This window comes from Sus scrofa, chromosome 13 (assembly GCF_000003025.6).
Source record: "Sus scrofa isolate TJ Tabasco breed Duroc chromosome 13, Sscrofa11.1, whole genome shotgun sequence".
NCBI lineage: Eukaryota > Metazoa > Chordata > Mammalia > Artiodactyla > Suidae > Sus > Sus scrofa.
The window spans coordinates 145,981,444-146,000,618 of record NC_010455.5 but is presented as its reverse complement, the minus strand read 5'-3'; the positions used below and the strand labels follow the sequence as shown (position 1 = coordinate 146,000,618).

Below are 19,175 nucleotides of genomic sequence, written 5' to 3'. Positions count from 1 at the left end.
TTTCCCTTCTCATCTACTGCCCTTTAGGTGATCTCCACAGCACACACACCTGCCTCCCCCTTGCCCATGACTTGTAATACCCTGTATGACAATGGCTTCCAAAGCATCTTTTTTATCCTAACCCCTTCCCCAAGTCCAGACTCACATAGCCACTTGCCAACTTGGTGTCTTCACCTGGATGCTAGCAGGCATCCCAGATTGATCATGTCCAAAGCAGAATTCAGTTTTCATCCTGAGCCAAACCCAAACCTTCTCTAGTTGACCTAATTTTAGAAAATGATACTACCTACCATCCTTAAGTTTTCATGTGAAAAATTTAATACAATGCATGAGAATATATTTATGTATGTGATTATTCCTTTTAGTTCTGTATACCTCACTAGTCTGTAAGCTCCATGAAGGCAGGGACAGTACCTACTGGCTCATCATTGTGTACCTGGTACTTAGCACAGTGTCCAGCATGTGAATTCTTGCTCTCAAGTTGCCCACAATTTTATCAGAGAAATCAAATGTCCATGTGTATTGCTAACAGCAGTAAAGAGGTACAAAAATAGGTGTCAAAGTAAATAATAATGCTTTGGGGGTTTAGAGACAGGATGATGAAGGAAAATTAAGTGGAAACAATGGGGACAGGTACATTTTAGATAGGTGAAGACCAACATGAGCATAATAGCAAGCAAAGGCCTGGAAGTGGAACTTGCCTTGTTTAAGGAATTGTGGGGAGACCACAGCATCTTCAGAAACCATTTAAGAAAACAAGCCCTTCACTTGGGATCATTTGATGAATGGACTTAATGGGAGGTAGAATACACACCTGTATGTTATAGGAGGCAGTGCAGCACTGCCACAGATGGAAAGAATTCTAGCAATCACGCTGACAGATACCCTAAGAACCACATATGACCATATGTTATGGTCAATCTTCGCATATGGAGGTTCCCAGGCTCAGGGTTGAATTGGAGCTGTAGCCGCTGGCCACAGCCACGCCAGATACAACCTACACCACAGCTCATGGCAATGCCAGATCCTTAACCCACTGAGCAAGGCCAGGGATTGAACCTGCATCCTCATGGATACTAGTCAGATTCGTTTCCACTGAGCCACGACGGGAACCCCAGTCTTTTATTTGGGCATCAGTATTAACAGAATTTTATTGAGTGCAAACTTTTGGCATACAAATAATCAGAAAAATTGAAACAATTTGATTTTGAAAAATTTTCTTTGCAGTTGAAGAACTCACTCATTATGCTTCAGAGAACCTTTGATCTACTAAATAAGAACAAGACCAACATGGCTGTCGAAAGCTAGTGATCTTAAAGATGGAAATTGTAGAGGTACTTGGAACCAAAAGAAAACATCTTGAAGTAAACCAGAGGATGAAGGTTTTGAATTATCATAGGAACATTTCCACGTTTTCTTATTATTCATACTTGTAATATAAACATTCTTTTTAATAACGCCTATTTGAGAATTAGTCTCCAATGGCCTTAAGAATCTATCCTTTCATTTCCTATACATAATTCTAAGCTGTGAATTTCTCCAGTGAAGCATGAAATACATTGTGGATTTGAATTTCTGTGATACAAAAAGAAAATGAGACATTCTGAACTGAGTGGTATGGCCTCGTTTTCACAGTGAGGTTTGAAGTTTGGTGCTTCATCTGTTAGCACAGAATTGGTATGCATCCAATAGGCTGCTTTCACAGGTGAGATACATTCAAGAGGATAAAGAAGACAATATAAAAAGAAACCTCAAAATCATTACTAACTTTGAAGGATCAGTTTTCAGGAATATATTATAACATTTATAGGGTTGTGTACTGTAAATATTATAATGTTTTCATTTCTTGAGCATGCAAACTCAATAGTCAAGCCTTTTTGCATGTTGATGATTCTTATTTGAATGTTGCATTTTATGAAAGAAATAGGTGTTTCTTCTTCAAGCTATCAGAGGTGAGATTACCTCGCTCCTTCATACATCAAATGTCAGAAGAGTCAACTTTGGAAAAGGAAACAAGTAGGCTACTCTCAAAACCAAGAACCATGCTCTGAGCTTTAAAAACTAGAAGATTATGTTAAAATCTGGGCATTTAGTGACAGATCAAATGAATACTTGAACTAAGCTTGGCTTTAGCTTAGCAAACTTTCATGGTGGAATGAGCCATCTGGTTGAAAATCATCTGTGGATCACTTTTTAGTAGCCACATATAGCTTCATTTATTCATTCACGTGTGTGCCTTTAATAAGTTTCAAGCCAGACACAAACTTTAGCTCTTTAATAGACTCTGGGAGCATTACCTCCCAATACAAGTGCACTGCCACATTGTAAGGTTCTAGCTTTGGCTCTTTCATAAAAAGTTTTTAGGCATATGTGTCTCAATACAGATGATGTCTCTGAAATAAGAAGAGGACAGTGCGGAATAATTTGTATATATTCTTACTGTTTAAATAACAATTGTCCTTAGTTAAATGTTTCTTTTTTTGCCCGGAGTCACCCAAGCCACATGAGATTGTTGAAGTCATTCTTGAGATGCCTGTAGAGAATGAAGTTTTATTGACTCAATTCTCTGGGTGAATCCCAGTTAACCATTTAACCAGTGTACCTACCTGGAGGGTTTTTGATAAGGATTTATGAAGTGTGGCTGTGAGTAAGAGTGACTGGATTGTAAACTTGAAAACTTGTTCTCTGTTAAATTCACAAAAATGATCAGTGACAAACTGAATATTTTTGTGATGTTTTCTTTAGAACTTGTGCTTCATAAAATACCTCAAAGGAAATTACCAAAGTAAGTTGCTTATAATTTACAACTAAATGTAAATGTTCAATTAATTGTATTTGAGCCTTTGCAAATTGAGTATCAGTAAAATCCAAAATCTCTTGAGTTGTTTTTCTTCTTTTTCTATTACACCTTCCCCAAACTAGAAAGCTATTTTGGTGAAAACATATACATGGGCCTACACTCTTTTAAAAATTTTTGTTCGAAAATAAAACCCAAGGAGCACTGTCATCTTAGGACAGTTTCATTTTAAACTCAGCCGGCTGGAACAAAAGTACTAGACAGGCCTGCTGGTCTAATCACTAAAATAAATGAACAAGTTGGATAATTAACAGATCAGGGTAAGTGATGGGCCTTTAAGAGAAGGTTAGCGAATTTGGGGGCGGTACGTCAGTAACATTTTGCGGTGGAGATCTCCCCCGACGCCTGTTGCTAGCGCCTGAAGGGAGACCGGCTAACCCACGGGTCTCACGTACTTAGGAAAGCCTTCGGATTCCAGGTTTCTCGTATTTCCGTCCTGGCGTCTCCGGACCCCAAAGCTTGGGAGGCTGCCCCGCCCACGCGCCGCCCGCAGGCACCACGAAGCCGGGCGGGGTCGGGGAGTTGCGTCGGGGGCGGGGCGGGGCGGAGGTGCGGGCCAGCCCGGCGCCCAGCCCCCGGGACCCGCTTACTGAACCCGTCCTTCCCTCCTCAGCTCCTCCAGGCTGCAGGGCCGGGGGAGGGGCCTCGCCGGGGGGCTCCGCACGTGCGCGCGGGCGGGGATCCCCGGCGCCGGGGGCGGGGCACCCGGAAGCGCGCGGACTTGCAGCACCGAGCCGGGCTAGCCGGGGGGACGGCGGGGACGCCACGAGGAGTCGCGCGCACAGCTCTGGCAGCTGCCGGCTTTGGTCACAGGTGGGCGGCGGCGGAGAGGGTGCGGCGGAGACGGGAGCCGGAGTCCCCGAGACTCCAGCCTTTACGCCGGGAACCCCGTGGAGCAGAGGTCAGGAAGCGGGTCCGCGCCTGCGGAGGAGCCGACCTTTTTCCTCTCCGCCTCGGCCTCTTTGGCTGCAGCTGCACCTCAGCCCCGGAGCGCAGGTAACTTCCCTCCCAAGGTCATTCTCCGGGCGGGGCGGCGTTCCTGGCCCGCCCACGATTGGCGGGGGCGGGAGAGGCGCGCCCAGCTCTCGGCGGGGAAGCGGGAGTGGACGGCTACTCCGAGCGCTGCCCGGGCGCTCAGTGGCTCCTCCAGAGCTGGGTCGCTGGCCCCAGTAGTCGTAGGCGTCGGCCAGCCCCAACGGGTACACCTGAGGGTATTTCCTTACCAAGCCCAGGTTTCGGGCGGGGACCGCTTGGCCCTCCCAGCCCGCACCCGCAGGTGAGCGGAGCCACCCGCGCCCCGGCTGTCCCGGGCCGCGTAGTCGGCTGTCGCCATGGGAACGGCTGGTGGCCAGGCGGCGCCTGCCCTGGCTGGGGACCCGGCGGTGAAGGCGGCTAGGAGCCCCTGGAACCCTAGAGCTCATTCTGGCTAAGCCGAGCCAGAAAAGCTTATGAAAAGGGAACCCTCCTCCCCCTCTTTCTTTTCATTTTTGATTTCTCAGGCGTTGGCGGTTAATCAGAGGCAGGCGTGGATATGTTTACAAGATGTGAGTTGTGTTCTTTCCACCTTTACCTTCTGAGGGCTTCTTATGCCTCATGGTGACAGGTGTAAATCATGACACACAAGGGCACCATGAAGCCGGTGAAGAAAAACAAAGCGGAAGAACCTGAATTGGAGCCCCTGTGCTGCTGCGAGTACATAGATCGAAATGGGGAAAAAAACCACGTGGCAGCTTGTTTGTGTGATTGCCAAGATCTGGATGAAGGGTGTGACAGGTAAGAGGAGAGTGTTTCTTGAGGCTGACCCCACAGGCCCTTTTGAAAACCACCACTGTATACTTTCCAGTTTAGCCATCCGGAACCCTGGCATTTGCTCTTCATTTTCTTTCCACTTACCTACAATTGAAAGTTGTCTTCTCTTGTCAAGGGTAAGGATTTTTTAAAGATGAGTTATTACTTAGTAGTGCACAACTGTCCAGCTCAGTTTACTAGGACATTATTATTTTTCATTTAGAGGGAGAAGGTGATGGAGAGAATAGGCAGATAAAGGGATTCGGAGGCAAGTTAAATGTATAAAAAAAATGAAACGCAGGCCAGCAGGATCTGTAAGTTTAAAATGAACACGTTAGTACCAGAGAGTCCCCACATTCTCAGTGGTCTGAGCATTCAGAGACTGACACCTTGGACCTGATTGCACTTGACCACAAAGGGCCTTGAGGGTTGAAAGATCATTTGCCTGCTGTTAGAACTGGTCTTACATCTTTTTTCCAGAGAGGAAATCCAGCCAGAAGGTATGTCCCTCTTCTGAATTGACTGTTTTCAGCAGAAACAGCAACACTGTCCTGATTGACGCAATTGTACTTGGCTTTTATTTTTACCATTATCCCAAGTGATGGAAATTACTACCCGAAGAGATGATTTCTAAAAAATGAAAAAATTGCATGCCAAGCAGTAATAACCTAGTCTTTATCCATTTTCTAAATAATTATATATTTAAATGTTGTTATCACATGGAAAACATAATGTGGGGAGAATAAAGATGGCTAAAACTTGCTTTTCCCATTCTGGTTAAAAAAAAAAGTCATTGCAGGAGTTCTCTTGTGGTGCCATGGGTTAGGGATCTGGCCTGTCACTGCAGTGGTGTGGGTCACTGCTGTGGCCTGGGTTTGATCCCTAGCCTGGGAACTTCTACTTACCATAGGTGTGGCCAAAAAAAAAAGTTGTTGCAAGGGCATGTTGCTGATTTAGAGTTTGGTGCGTTGACTTAGCCATAAGAGATGTTCTTTGATACTACTGTTTAGTACCCCTTAATCTTTTTGTAATTCCTACTTGATAGTATCTATAGTTTTTCTTACAGGTGTCTTTAAATACAGATTCTTTAGACTTAATCTAAAATTCACACTGAGAAAATGGAGCACTTTGCGCTAATGAATGGGGAAATGATGCCTTTTCTATAACCTCCCTCACTCAAGACCGCAGCTCTTCCATTAACCTTTTAACTCTTCCTCCCTCCCAGCCCTTGAGACCTGGGCTGTCCCTGAATTCTCTTCTCTCCATACCCTTCTCTGGAGACAGGCTCCCAGCATTTCTACAGACCTGCTGCCCTATATACCTCCCATGTAGTTAGCTCCCATTCACTTCCAAGTCTAGCCCTGTTTTTAAAAATTGTAAATTTCTAAAATCAGTGCTATCCCTCCTTAAACTATTTCTTTTTGTAGAGGGGAAAAAAAGTCAACCATACCACGTGTCCACCAAGCTCAGTCATGGGACTCACGGTGGTTTGATCTCTGTTCTTCCTTACACAGCCACTGCCCTAGGGACTGGTTTACTCTCTGGGCCCAGGATGGGTTTTGGGCTGCATACATTTTGCCACTGTGGGAAGGCCTCCCTGCCCTTCCTGCAAATACTGGCACGGAAGTCAAGGTCCAGCACAGATCCTGTCTTTCCCACAAAGGCCCCTCTGATGACTCCACCCAGAAATGTTTCCTCTCCCTCGAGCATAACTTACAGTGTTTGGCCATAATAGTTAATTGGGTGATTTTACTGCCTTGTGACTTACCTAAGATTTCTTGAATTCCCCTGTTGTCTTGTCTTCATAACTAGATTGTGAATAGATTTTTATGTCTCTGTGCCCACCCAAGTCTGAAGGGTACAAATGTGTATTCCTTTGTTTTGTGGAGAAATAGTTATTAAATATCTAAACATGATCTTCTTGTTCATATTAAAAAATGATGCATGAATCTGAAAAGCTCTAGTTTAATGGTAAGGAAGCAGAATGCTTGGCCTTTGGCATCTTTTATCATTTATCTGGCACTTTGGCCTACAGAGTGGTTCTTAATTCAGCAAACACATAAGTGCCTTCCCTTTGTGCTCTTTCTGCATAGATGGATCACGTGTAAGTCCGTGCAGCCAGAGACCTGTGAGAGAATCATGGATACGATCTCTGACCGCCTCCGGATTCCTTGGCTTAGGGGAGCCAAAAAAGTTAACATTAGCATCCTTCCCCCACTCTTCCTGCTGCCTGTCTTCCTCCGTGTGGCTTCGTGGCATTTCCTCCTGGGGGTGGTGGTTTTGACCTCCCTCCCTGTGCTGGCTCTGTGGTACTACTACCTCACTCACAGAAGGAAAGAACAGACTCTCTTTTTCCTGAGCCTCGGACTGTTCTCTCTGGGCTACATGTACTATGTGTTCCTGCAGGAAGTGGTCCCTAAGGGGCGTGTGCGGCCCACTCAGCTGGCTCTTCTTACCTGCGGGTTATTTCTGATACTCTTAGCCTTGTACAGAGCCAAGAAGAATCCAGGCTACCTCAGAAAGTCGGTGAGCAATGACAGATCTCTAAACGGGAGCCAAATCGAAAGCCTGAACAGAAAAGGGTTCCCCGGCGCAGATCCGTCAGGCAGTCTCAACAACCGCACGTCCAAGGATGAGCCCAAGGGCTCCTGGGCACCCTCCGGAAGCCCCGCCAAGGCGCGGGAGGATTGGTGCGCCAAGTGCCAGCTGGTGAGGCCAGCCCGGGCATGGCACTGCCGGATCTGCGGCATCTGCGTGAGGAGGATGGATCATCACTGTGTCTGGTATGTTGGAAGGATCTGGAGGCTTGTGGAGTGTAAATTCACGTGAGACTCTCTAGCTGTGTTTGCTCTTCCTTTGTACCATCCTCACATTTTTCTATTTCCCAGCTTTACACCTTGTGGCTATTTGTGGGCTGTGATGATGTTCCCACTTAGTCATCAGTTTTTCGAGTTTCACAAATTTAGTTCTTTTCAGTCATTTCCCGAAGGGTTTTTTGTTTTTTGTTTTTTTCCTCTTTTTCTTTTGGGCTGCCCCTCATCTCCTTTCTAAGAGAGAAGTATCTACAGTTAAATGATTATTAAAAAAAAATTTTTTTTAATTGAAATCAGTATAGGCCCATCTCCCTATGCTCATGGAACTGAAGAAAGTGTTCTGTATTTTTAGGTGATTCTTGTCCTCTGACCATGCATTGTCATCGTATTGATGCTACTGGTTATTTCTCATCTCCATTATTGACTTAAGGCCAGCAGGATAACCTACTATTTGGTTATTTGTGGAGAGATGGGCTTAAAATTTTTTTTTTAATTATTTATTTATTGTCCACACCCACAACATATGGAAGTGCCCGGGTCAGGGGTTGAAGTGGAGCCAAAGCTGCGACCTATGCTACACCTGCAGCAACACCAAATCCTTAACCCACTGCACCACAGCAGGAATTTGAGATGGGCTTTTTTGGTACCTCTCTGCTGACCAGTGACCAGTGAGGACACTTGAGGCCCATAAACTGTATAGTTTAACTTTTAAAGGAAATGTTGCAGCTTTCCTGGATAACTCTTATTAAACTAAAGGGGTGTAATTAATTCAGAGGGGAACACTCTTAAGTAGCATGTTGCAGCTTTATTGCTCTTGAGGCAGTCATGGTCAGTGAATTACACTTTAAAAAATTTTTTTGGGGGGCCGTTATAATGATTTTTTTTTCCACTATAGCTGGTTTACACCATTCTGTCAGTTTTCTACTGTACAGCAAGGTGAGCCAGTCAAGCATACATGCATATATTATTTTTTCTCACATTATCATGCTCCATCATAAGTGACTAGATATAGTTCCCAGTGTTACACACCTGGATCTCATTGCTTATCCATTCCAAAGGCAATAGTTTGCATCCATTAACCTCAAATTCCCATTCCATCCCACTTCCTCCCCCTGCCCCCTTGGCAACCACAACTGTGTTCTCCCAGTCCATGATTTTTTCTGTGGAAAGGTTCATTTGTGCCATATATTGGATTCCAGATGTAAGTGATATCATATGGTATTTGTCTTTCTCTTTCTGACTTACTTCACTTAGTATGAGGGTCTCTAGTTCCATTCATGTTGCTGCAAATGGCATTATTTTGTTCTTTTGTATGGCTGAGTAGTATTCCATTGTGTATGTATACCACATCTTCCTAATCCATTCATCTGTCAATGGACATTTAGGTTGTTTCAACTGACAAGGGTTTAGTCTCTAAAATATACAAATAACTTATACAACTCAACAGCAAAAAGGCCAACAACCCAATTGAAAAATGGGCAAAAGACCTGAATAGACATTTCTCCAAAGAAGATCTACAGATGCCCAACAAGCACATGAAAAAATGCTCAACATCCCTGATTATTAGAGGAATGCAAATCAAAACTACTATTAGGTACCACCTCACACCAGTCAGAATGGCCATCATTAATAAGTCCACAAATAACAAATGCTGGAGGGGGTGTGGAAAAAATGGAACCCTCCTGCACTGTTGGTGGGAATGTAAATTGGTACAACCACTATGGAAAACCACTTAGAAAACTATACATAAAATTTTTTTAATTAAAATATTGATTTACAATGTTGTGTTAGTTTCAGGTGTACAGTTAAAGTGATTCAGTTATACATGTATATATAAATATGTATACTTCTTTTACATTCTCTTCCATTATAGATTATTACAAGATATTAAGTATAGTTCCCTGTGCTATACAGTAGATTCTCATTGATTATCTCTGACACACAGTAGTGTGTATATTTCAATTGCAAACTCCTACTTTATTCTTCTCCCCCTTCGCCTTTGGTAACCATAAGTTTGTTTTCTATGTCTTTCTGTTTTATAAATAAGTTCATTTGTGTCTGTTTTTTTAGACTCCACATTTAAGTGAGATCGTATGTTTGTCTTTGGCTTACTTCCTCTTAGTATGATAATTTCTAGGTCCATTCATGTTGTTGCAGTTGGCATTATTTTGTTCTTTTTTATGGCTAGTAATATTCCATTGTGTGTGTGTGTGTGTGTGTGTCTGTCTGTCTATCTATGCCACATCTTCTCTATCCATCATCTGTCAGTGGACACTTAGGTTGTTTCCATGTCCTGGGCATATATCTGGAGAAAAAAAAATTTGAAAAGATACATGTACCCCAGTGTATTCATAGCACTATTTGCAAAAGACAAGACATGGAATTATGCTTTTTATGTCTTGGATTCTGGTCATGTTACACTCTCCCCTTCATGAGGAGACATGGGACAAGGTGAGGGTGCAGACAGCCCCTCAAGTTCGTAGGAGGGACATAGAAGCAGACGTCAAGTTCAGGGCTCACAAATGGGGACAGCTCTTTTCTGGGGCTTCGTCTTTATGAGTAAACAGGTATTTTTATTTTTAAGTTTTCCTCTTCTCTGTCTCTTTCATTTATTCTCATGCATGCCTGCACATGTGCCTACCTGCAGGATGGTGGTGCTGGCCCATTTATAGGCACTGGTTTGCAGAAGGCCTGGCAGCCTCACCTGTGAGAAGATCTCTGCCCACGGCGGCATCCTGGTGTGCCTGTCATCCTGCCCTGCAAATAGCCATGACACAGAACTCTGTACCCGACAGATAGTCTGCATACTATTGAGTTGTTCTCCACCCCATACCATGTTTCTCATCTCTTGGCATCTTTTATTAATATGTGTATTTGACATATATTTTCCCACACTGTGTAATACTTCTGATGTAGCGAAGTTCCCACTGTGGCTCAGTGGAAACGAATCTTGACTAGCATCCATGTGGATGCTGGTTCAATCCCTGGCCTTGCTCAGTGGGCTAAGGATCTGGTGTTGCTGTGAGCTGTGGTGTAGGTCACAGACGCAACTTGGATCTGGTGTTGCTGTGGCGTAGGCTGGTGGCTATAGCTCCGATTAGACCCCTAGCCTGGGAACCTCCATATGCCTCGGGTATGGCCCTGAAAAGACGAAAAAAACAAAAACAAAAACTTCCGGTTTAGCATTTTTCCAGTTTTCGTAATGCTGATATCATCCTTTCCTTATGGTAGTGATTACAGCATTAGCTCTCTTGACATTGGGTAACAGATTGGGTAATAGACCTCACTCATTAATATCTAGAAAGATGTATTAGCTAGGTTCTGCTTTTTACTTAATCATGTCTTTAATCATATTTCACATTGCAGAGAGCAGAGAATTTAAGACTGCATCTCTTACTAGTTTTTAATTCCCTAAAATTGAACAAGATAACTTATTTTTTAATAACTAAAATTCACACTATCCCTGTCCTAAAAGCTTTCTTGTTTATTTATATAGAGAACTTTTTAAAACATGTTTCCTTTTTTTCTTCCCTGTGCTGTCTTGAGGATAAATAGCTGTGTCGGAGAATCGAATCATCAAGCATTTATACTTGCCCTTTCCATCTTCCTGCTCACCTCCGTGTACGGGATAACGCTGACCTTGGACACCATTTGTAGAGATAGAAGTGTCTTCACAGCTCTCTTCTATTGCCCTGGAGTTTATGCAGATAACAGGTGAGACATGGATGCCCCTCACAGGAGCCAGAGAAAGAGGGAGTGGATGTGCCGTGAAGGTCCGGGGCTGTGATTCACTGCTAGGTTAGGGGCTCTCACCCAAAACACAGGACAGGCTCTGAGGGTGCTGGGTATCCCTGAAATTGCCAATACACTTGTGCAGTGGATGAGTGCATTTTTCTACAGTGATGGCAGAAAGAATGTTGACCTTAAAATGTGAGGAACTAGTAGGATTAGGCTCACCCAGGGATGTCAGTCATATGCTCAAGGTAGCGACAGTGGGACTGAAATGATAACTCAAGTAGCATTTCCCAGGTGCGGACATGGTCTCTTTTTTTCTTTCCTTTTTTTTTTTTTTTTTTTTTTTTTAATTTCTTGGCCACACCTGTAACATATGAAGGTTCCCAAGCTATGGGTCAAATTGGAGCTGTAGCTGTCACCTATACCACAGCCACAGCAACTCAGGATTAGAGCCACATCTGCGACCTGCACCACAGCTCATGGCAATGCCGGATCCTTAACCCACTGAGCGAGGCCAGGGATCAAACCTGCATCCTCACAGATCCTAGTCGGGTTCCTTAACTACTGAGCCACAAGGGGAACTCCCGACATGGTCTCTTTTGTCATGAATATCAGGGACGCTCCTCACTTTGTTGCTTCTTTCTAGCCCAATCTTAATTGACTGTTTCTGACCCTTTTGTGAAGTGCTTACAATCTTTGTAACCTTTTCTATTTAACCTCCATTGATTTTTTTTTCCTGTTCTACTTTTTTTTTTTTTTTTTTTTTTTAAATCACCACTCATGATTACTGTGGTATCTAGGCCAAAACGTCCTTTAGTGTTTTTAGGTTGAGGCACTTTTATATAGTGTGAAGATCTTTACACTTTAGCAGAAGCTGGAATTTTTTAGCTTTGCTCTAACAACCCGTTCTCTCCTGGGGCTCCCTCCCCGAATGTTCTGCTTTAGGCCATTTATCACAACCCATTAATAGTAGTTACTGAAGAATTTCATGACCTGTGAGGACTCTGAGTACAGAGAAGAAAGGAACCTCACCTGAGGAGGAGGACCTGTGAATGTCTAGCTCTGTAATAGAAGGGGGAGATCTCCCCATGGACTAGTGAAGACAAAGGCCCGAACAAGGGCGCCTGGTGAACAAAGCAGGGAGTCTCCTGAAAAGGAAGAGTGAGAAGAAAGCAAAGGACGTTGGGGGGGATTTGTCTTCTAGATTTTCTTTGGGCTCTGTGAATGGAATTGAGGGACATAGTCCTGCCACTGGTTCTCACCTCTGTGAATGAGCGATTCCTGTCTCTTTAGTATTCCTCATCTTGTGGTGACTTAATCATCTCTGAGATTCCTTTCAGCTTAACAAATGGAGATTGTGTGTGTGTGTGTGTGTGTGTGTGTGTGTGTGTGTGTTTGCCTTTTCTAGGGCCACACCTAAGGCATATGGAGGTTCCCAGGCTAGGGGTCCAATTGGAGCTGTAATCACCAGCCTACACCACAGCCACAGCAATGAGGGATCCAAGCCATGTCTGTGACCTACACCACAGCTCACAGCCATGCCGGATCCTTAACCCACTGAGAGAGGCTAGGGATCGAACCCACCACCTCATGGTTCATAGTCGCATTTGTTTCTGCTGTGCCACCATGGGAACTCCTTTTTGTGTGTGTGTGTGTGTGTGTTTGCTTACAAATGGAGATTCTGAATGCATTTCTTGCTAACTCATTTGCAAATGTTTGACTGAAAAGAATCAATTGGCAGACATTAATCAGCAGCCTTTCCTCAAAGTCTTAGCAGGTCTTTTTTTTTTTTTTTTTTTTTTTAGCCATGCCTGGCATGTGGAAGTTTCAGGGCCAGGGATTGAACCTGTGCCAGAGCAGAGACCCAAGCCACAGCATTGACAATGCTGGATCCTTAAACTGTTAGGCCATCAGGGAACTCCTCCTCACAGTCTTGGGCTGAAAGCAGCTTCCCTTCCCATGACCATGTTTGAATTCAGGAAGCAGAATTTGAAATGTGACAGCTTCTAAGCAAAGAGCCGCTGGTATTGGGAGCTGTCCTCTCGCTCGTATTTGTTAGCCTGGTCCTGAAAAGAATGGAGATGAGCAACCTTAACACTGTTCCTGGGTTCCCACCCACAGCTTCCTTGAAGATGTTTATAGCAATCTCCTGGCGCCTTCGTTTTCTTCTGAGTTAAGGACAATTTAGGAACTATTCATTCCACAGTCATATTGCATATTTCCAGAAAAAGAGGTACTGATAATTAGAAAACAGAACATGTTAATAGTCCAAAGTGAAGTGGGCTACTGGCATTTGAGGGAAAAAAAGTATCTTCTGGGTGGGGTAGTCGGGAAGTGCCAGAGTCCTTAGGAGGAATCACTGGCTGTGTAGGATGGTACAGTGGGGACAGCTTTCTGAGTGTGAAGGATTGGCAGCCCTGACCCGCCTTTTCCTGCTCCCAGCTCAGCTCTGTGCTTCACGTGTGTGTGGTACTCGGTGATCATCACGGCAGGCTTGGCCTACATCTTCCTGATCCAACTGATAAACATCAGCTACAATGTGACCGAGAGGGAAGTGCAGCAGGCCCTTCGGCAGAAGACAGGGCGCCGGCTGCTCTGCGGGCTCATTGTGGACACAGGCCAGTACAACAGGGGCTTCCTGCGGAATTGGCACCAGTTCTCCACCCTGGGCTCCCACCCCTTCCACCACCCAGCTGAGGACATTGTCTGAAGTGCCTTCTGTACGGCTCTGGGGAGGAGGGGGGCTCCTCCTTCTGCTCCCTTGCATCGTACACTTTAGTACATGCAGGATGTTCATGTTTATCCCCAGTTTCTTAAAGGCATTATAGGGCCATGCTCAGGTTTAGGCACTGGACTGGGAAGAAAATTTTTCTGACTTCAAAACTTAAAGAGATTTTTATATCAAAGCAGTGAAAGAAGAGCCATTCCTTTCCAGTCACCTTATTAACTAACTCAATCACCAGAAGTTGAAAAGGATGTGGATTGCTAATGGGCAGATGGATAGAAGCAATTCCCATCCATTAGTATGGGAGAAAGAGTTTTGGATTAGGATAGTGTCTAGTCCCTCTTTCAGTTCCTAATAGCCATGTGACCCTTGTTGTCATGTCTCGAGTCTCAGGTTCATCTGAGTGGGGTACTGGTGCCTGCCCTGGCTACCTCACAGAGCGCGAGCGTGCATGTGTGTGTGTGTGTGTGTGTGTGGGGGGATCATGTGATGATCATGTGAGGGCTGAGGTTTGTAGAAAGCACTGAAAGACAACTGAAGCACCAGAGAGGCATTAGTATTGTTAGGAGAATCCTAAGACTGGAAAAAAATGTTTGTAGGTCAGAATATTAAAGCCAGTAGTATTACAGTAATCCCTTTTCAGAATTTCACAGTGAAAAAAAAGATCCCCGAATACCATGTTGTCCAGTTACGGGAATTTCTTGTTCTTGAGTATTAGACATTAACTACTCAAACAGGGTAGAAGATGACCAGATGGATTTTCACTATCATCTGATCTTGAAAGGACAGTTGATAATAATTATAAGTATAGTTATTGTTAGTATAATGTACAGTGGTCATGAGTTTAGGTGACGAGTTCTTATATTTATCTAATTTCTTATGTATTTATTCTGTTTGGATTTCCTCTAAGTAACTCCAATAGGCATCAATGTTTTTTTCCCCTTTCCATGTTTCGCCTGGTCAGGTGCTAGCACACTTGTGATGATGGCCGGACGAGAACAGATGCTCCTATGGGGAACACTTTACTCTCTATCTGGGTAGGGTGGCTAGTTAATATCAAGGGCTTGACTTTTCTGTTCATGTAACTAATTCAGACATGGTCAGTAATAGCACAGAGTTGCAAAAAACCAGTCTTCTGGTGTTCACTCTCTTCTGGCATGAGCTCTCTTTGTGGGCTGATTGCCATCTTTCCACTTACCTTGCACATAACTTTACCTTTCCTGAGATAAAAGTATCTCCCTAGGAGAGAAGAAACAGGGTACATGTGGTTTCCACTAACTAATGATCTAGGGACTGTTCTTCCCTAGCTCCTCCTAGGTTATTTCTTTCATCATATCTCAAAATGGAAAATGTATAAAGGGTTAAATATTCATAGTGGTCTCTTCTGCCGTAGAAGATGGGAAGATACCCTCTTAAGATATTTGGGTTGGAGTTCCCGTCATGGTGCAGTGGTTAACGAATCCAACTAGGAACCATGAGGTTGCGGGCTCGATCCCTGGCCTTGCTCAGTGGGTTAAGGGTCCGGCGTTGCCGTGAGCTGTGGTATAGGTTGCAGACGCAGCTCGGATCCTGCGTTGCTGTGGCTCTGGCGTAGGCCGGTGGCTAAAACTCAGCTTTGACGCCTAGCCTGGGAACCTCCATATGCCGCGGGAGTGGGCCTAGAAAAGGCAAAAAGACAAAAAAAAAAAAAAAAAAAAAATTGGGTTGGTACATGTACTTTTTTTGGAACCCCAAAGAATTCATGAGCCCTTCCATTTGCCTTGGCTTAAAGCTTAGTATAGGGAAACTTGCCAGCTTTTTCAGTCTTTCTGTGCATGCTGCTGTAGCAAGAGGTTTATAAGGGTTGAGAAGAAATATTGCTACTTCTCCAACCTTACCCTCTACAGCTAGTCCTGCCATTAATGGAGACCGTCCTTAAGACAGGAATCACATTTTTATATAAGTTTGTCGTTGCTTTTCCCAGAGATGGATTGTTTAATGAACAATAGGCTCTGTTCCACTAGAATGAGCCAAAGAGCATGTCTGGGGATGTGAGCAGAGTCTGTGGTTTGCACAGTGATGCCCTCTTTGGCCCAGACTCAAGCATTCATTTGGAGTTAACATTGGAGTTGATATAACCAATTCCTTTCTATATAGGTTAGAGATAACAGAGAAAGTAATAACATCAAGGACAGCTCATGTGGCCAGAAATCTCTGGTTGTAGTCTCTTGAATGCCAGGTGTATGGCCAACTCTGATTTGTCATTAGCAATTAATAATAAAATTCATAGAAATGTTAGGCTAGTCATTAATTTTGGCCTCTTGCCAAATCTTTAACAACAGTTCAAATATATGCTGAAGATGAGGTGTACCCAGCAGACCAAAGTAACCACACACCCTGAACGGGGATACCTGGAGGGGGCACCGCACTCAGATAAGGGCTCTGTGTGTATCATTCTGGCTTATTGGAACTAAGGTGCTTGTTTGAAGGTCTGAGAACTTCATGATTGGCAGTTTATAGAAGAAAGCTCAAAGCTTTGAAAAGCTCAGTGGTTCTGCGGAGGTAAAAGTCTACTGAAGTATTTATACCACAAGGGGCAGCAAACAAGGGGCCACCTGTGAGCAGTTTCTGTAGGCTCTGGGATGTCCTTGGTCTTTACTCCTAGACTCTTCAGCTTTTTTATGATCTGCAGCTATTTGAGGGATTTTATCATTTTAAAGGACAAATCCTCTGTGAACAGATGAGTCTCAGAGAAATGTGGTGGCGGTGGCAGCCGTAGGGAATTGCCCTACAAACCTATAACCATCAGTTTCTTGGCTACAGGATAAGGCCTGCCCATCATATTTCAGACAAGTGGGTCCCCCCCCCCCATCCCACATCCTCGGCCTCTGTTAACCTACTGGATGTGGAATTTAGTAGGTGATCTATCGTATTCTGACCACTTACATTACTACTTGTTATGCCACTGTGTATTATTTCTGGGGACAAGAAATGGACAAAGATTTGAGGGAGAAATAGTTAAGGATCAGGACTGCATGAAGGGAGGAAATCCTTCAATATTTAAAAATGTTTCTTATGCTACCCAAACAGTACTTGAAAACACTGACAACCCTTCTTAGGTTTCTCTGATGCTGCTCAAGTCAAGCCTTAAGTGTATTTTAGGGACAATGGGCTGCTCCTCTGACGTCAGCCACCCCTGTGGTGTGTCTGTGTGGAGGATACTGTAAATCTTTGCTCTCTGACAGGTTGGTAGTTTCCTTCGGTGAATGAAGTTATTGTCTTCCACTGAACCATCTGCCTAGCAGCAAGACTGCTACTGACTTTCTCTTATGCAATAGTCCATGGTACTTCTAAAATTTTTAGCAAGAGATAATTTTCTAAACTTGAGTTTTCCACAGCCAGAAAACACAGTGCTGGTAAAGGTTCTCTGACATAGTGACCACAGACTCTTCCCTTTGAGTAGGACATTAACTTTTTACTATAAAACTCAATTAACATAAGCAAAAATATGACATCTAGAAGCACAGTTTTAACCAGGATGTTTAAAAATTAATGTTTCGTGAGGTTTAAGGGTCTCTAACTTATGACAGCTTCATTTTAGCCTTATTTTGGTCCCCTGCATTTTAAAAAGGAGAATTTCCTCAAGCAATGAATGGATAATGGAGACTTTTGCTTGAGGTACCTGTTTGGAATCTTGTTTTCTCTTCAGGAGCTGGACAAGTGTGTCACTTACTAAGCATTGCAAAGGTGATGGGGGGGGGGAGAGTGAGAGCTATGTTAACTTAATGCTGAATGAAATTCAGTATGTTGGGGATGTTTGTTGTGATTAAACTTTTTGTAAAATTGGCCACATTTAATCCCATTTCTCATGGACAGTTATCCCCACTTCACTTGGCACTAAGTGTTTCCCTGCGGTATCAGCAGCAGGCCAAGGACTGGTTAATAGAGACAAATCCCTTAGAGGTTGCGACTGCTTCTGAGTTGGGCTTGTGACTTGTTATTACTTTAGCCTTCCCAATGGCACCTTTTTCTTCTAGAAAAGTCATACTTTAAAAGCACAGTTTTAAAACCAGAGCTGGTTACTGATGCAACTAAAATCCTCTATTCCTTCAGATGGCGCCGCTGGCAAGCTGTTGCATTGCAGAGCTCCCAAGCTCAACTTGTGATCCTGTGGTCTGGGTGATTGGATGGTTGGAGTTGTTAGGGTTTCTGAGCCTTTTCACTTGATTACATTTCTGGGTCTGATGTTACACTAAAGGAGACCCAGGAAAATTTATTGAATATTAAATTTCATCTTTAATGTAACAGACTCAGCAATGTTAAAGGGGATTTCTGAAGCCAACTCTGGAGTCTGCAGGCTAAACATTTTGCACTGTTTTTATTCTTGTCCTCTTATCACCTCAGACTCAGACACAAGGCCTTTTAAATGGAGATTTTAAAAATTACTGCCATTTATGTAAAATAATGTACTGTGACCAAGTTGTTTAAATGGAAAATAAAGCGCTTTCTTTAAGGAAAATCGCTGATGTTGCTTTGTCTCCTGAACTCTTTTGCTTTAAGAAAAGCTTGAGCTGCTGCTCTGTCCCTATTCTGTGTACTTAAACTGTCCCTAGTCCTAAACTATTATTTTCCTTGTGGTCACTTTTCCAGTTTTGTAGGCCAGGGAGACTGCTTATTTGGGAATTCTGTTAGCAATACCTTTTTTTGTTTGTTTTTGTTTTTTTTAGGGCTGCATCTGCAGCATATGGAGGTTCCCAGGCTAGGGGTCGAATAGGAGCCGTAGCCACTGGCCTACATCACAGCCACAGCAATGCCAGATCCCAGCCATGTCTGTGACCTACACCACAGCTCATGGCAATGCCAGATCGTTAACCCACTGAGCGAGGCCAGGGATTGAACCCTTGTCCTTATGGATGCCAGTCAGATTGGTTTCTGCCGAGTCATGATGGGAACTCCAGCAATAACATTTGAAACCATATCTTTAAGACAGTACAGCAAGAAACATTAGGTCATTTACTAAGTAGGTTATTTTCTAAGTTGATTTCCTATATCTCTTTAGAAGGTTCTATAAGAAGTCCTTGCTGGCCCCATCAGAATGGGCTGCTGAAGACTCAATTTCTGATTGATGCTTGAGGTGAAATAAAATAAAGCTTAAAAGGAAAAGGATTTATTTAGGCCCCTGGGAGGTTTACTTGAGGGATTCAGCCTTCCTTATCTACAGGTCTGGCTTTAAAGCAAAATTGGTGTTTTATTTCTGCATGCTAATAGTGGCAAGTAT

At 43.7% G+C, this 19,175-nt stretch overlaps 2 protein-coding genes across 14 annotated transcripts in view; both read left to right on the top strand.

The window, feature by feature from the left end:
* Nucleotides 1-2,881, top strand: part of GRAMD1C (GRAM domain containing 1C) — a 108,048-nt gene extending 105,167 nt beyond the window's left edge. For all 6 annotated transcript variants that reach the window (XM_003132665.6, XM_005670210.3, XM_013982428.2 and 3 more), the window contains one exon: nucleotides 1,228-2,881. In XM_003132665.6, coding sequence (XP_003132713.3) covers nucleotides 1,228-1,308 — 81 coding nt within the window. In that variant the 3' untranslated portion in view covers nucleotides 1,309-2,881. The remainder of the gene's footprint in view (nucleotides 1-1,227) is intronic.
* On the top strand, nucleotides 3,020-18,664 carry ZDHHC23 (zinc finger DHHC-type containing 23). 8 transcript variants are annotated; one of them, XM_013982435.2, is made up of 7 exons: nucleotides 3,020-3,275; nucleotides 3,671-3,853; nucleotides 4,357-4,630; nucleotides 6,739-7,428; nucleotides 11,005-11,172; nucleotides 13,636-13,811; nucleotides 18,011-18,416. In XM_013982435.2, exons 3-7 carry the CDS (start codon nucleotides 4,470-4,472, stop codon nucleotides 18,061-18,063), a joined length of 1,248 nt encoding a protein of 415 aa, XP_013837889.1. In that variant the 5' UTR covers nucleotides 3,020-3,275; nucleotides 3,671-3,853; nucleotides 4,357-4,469; the 3' UTR covers nucleotides 18,064-18,416. The 8 variants fall into 8 exon arrangements, with proteins under 8 accessions (XP_013837889.1, XP_013837888.1, XP_003132721.2 ...); XM_013982434.2 differs by having other exon boundaries at nucleotides 11,014-11,172; nucleotides 13,636-18,664; XM_003132673.5 differs by having other exon boundaries at nucleotides 4,461-4,630; nucleotides 13,636-18,663.

Bases quoted from the DNA above. Each gene is read 5' to 3' on its own strand.
- ZDHHC23 (XM_003132673.5), top strand. From the start codon at position 4,470: ATGACACACAAGGGCACCATGAAGCCGGTGAAGAAAAACAAAGCGGAA. The intron at 4,631-6,738 runs GTAAGAGGAGAG...CTTTCTGCATAG, and splicing joins CTGGATGAAGGGTGTGACAG to ATGGATCACGTGTAAGTCCG. The intron at 11,173-13,635 runs GTGAGACATGGA...TCCTGCTCCCAG, and splicing joins GGAGTTTATGCAGATAACAG to CTCAGCTCTGTGCTTCACGT.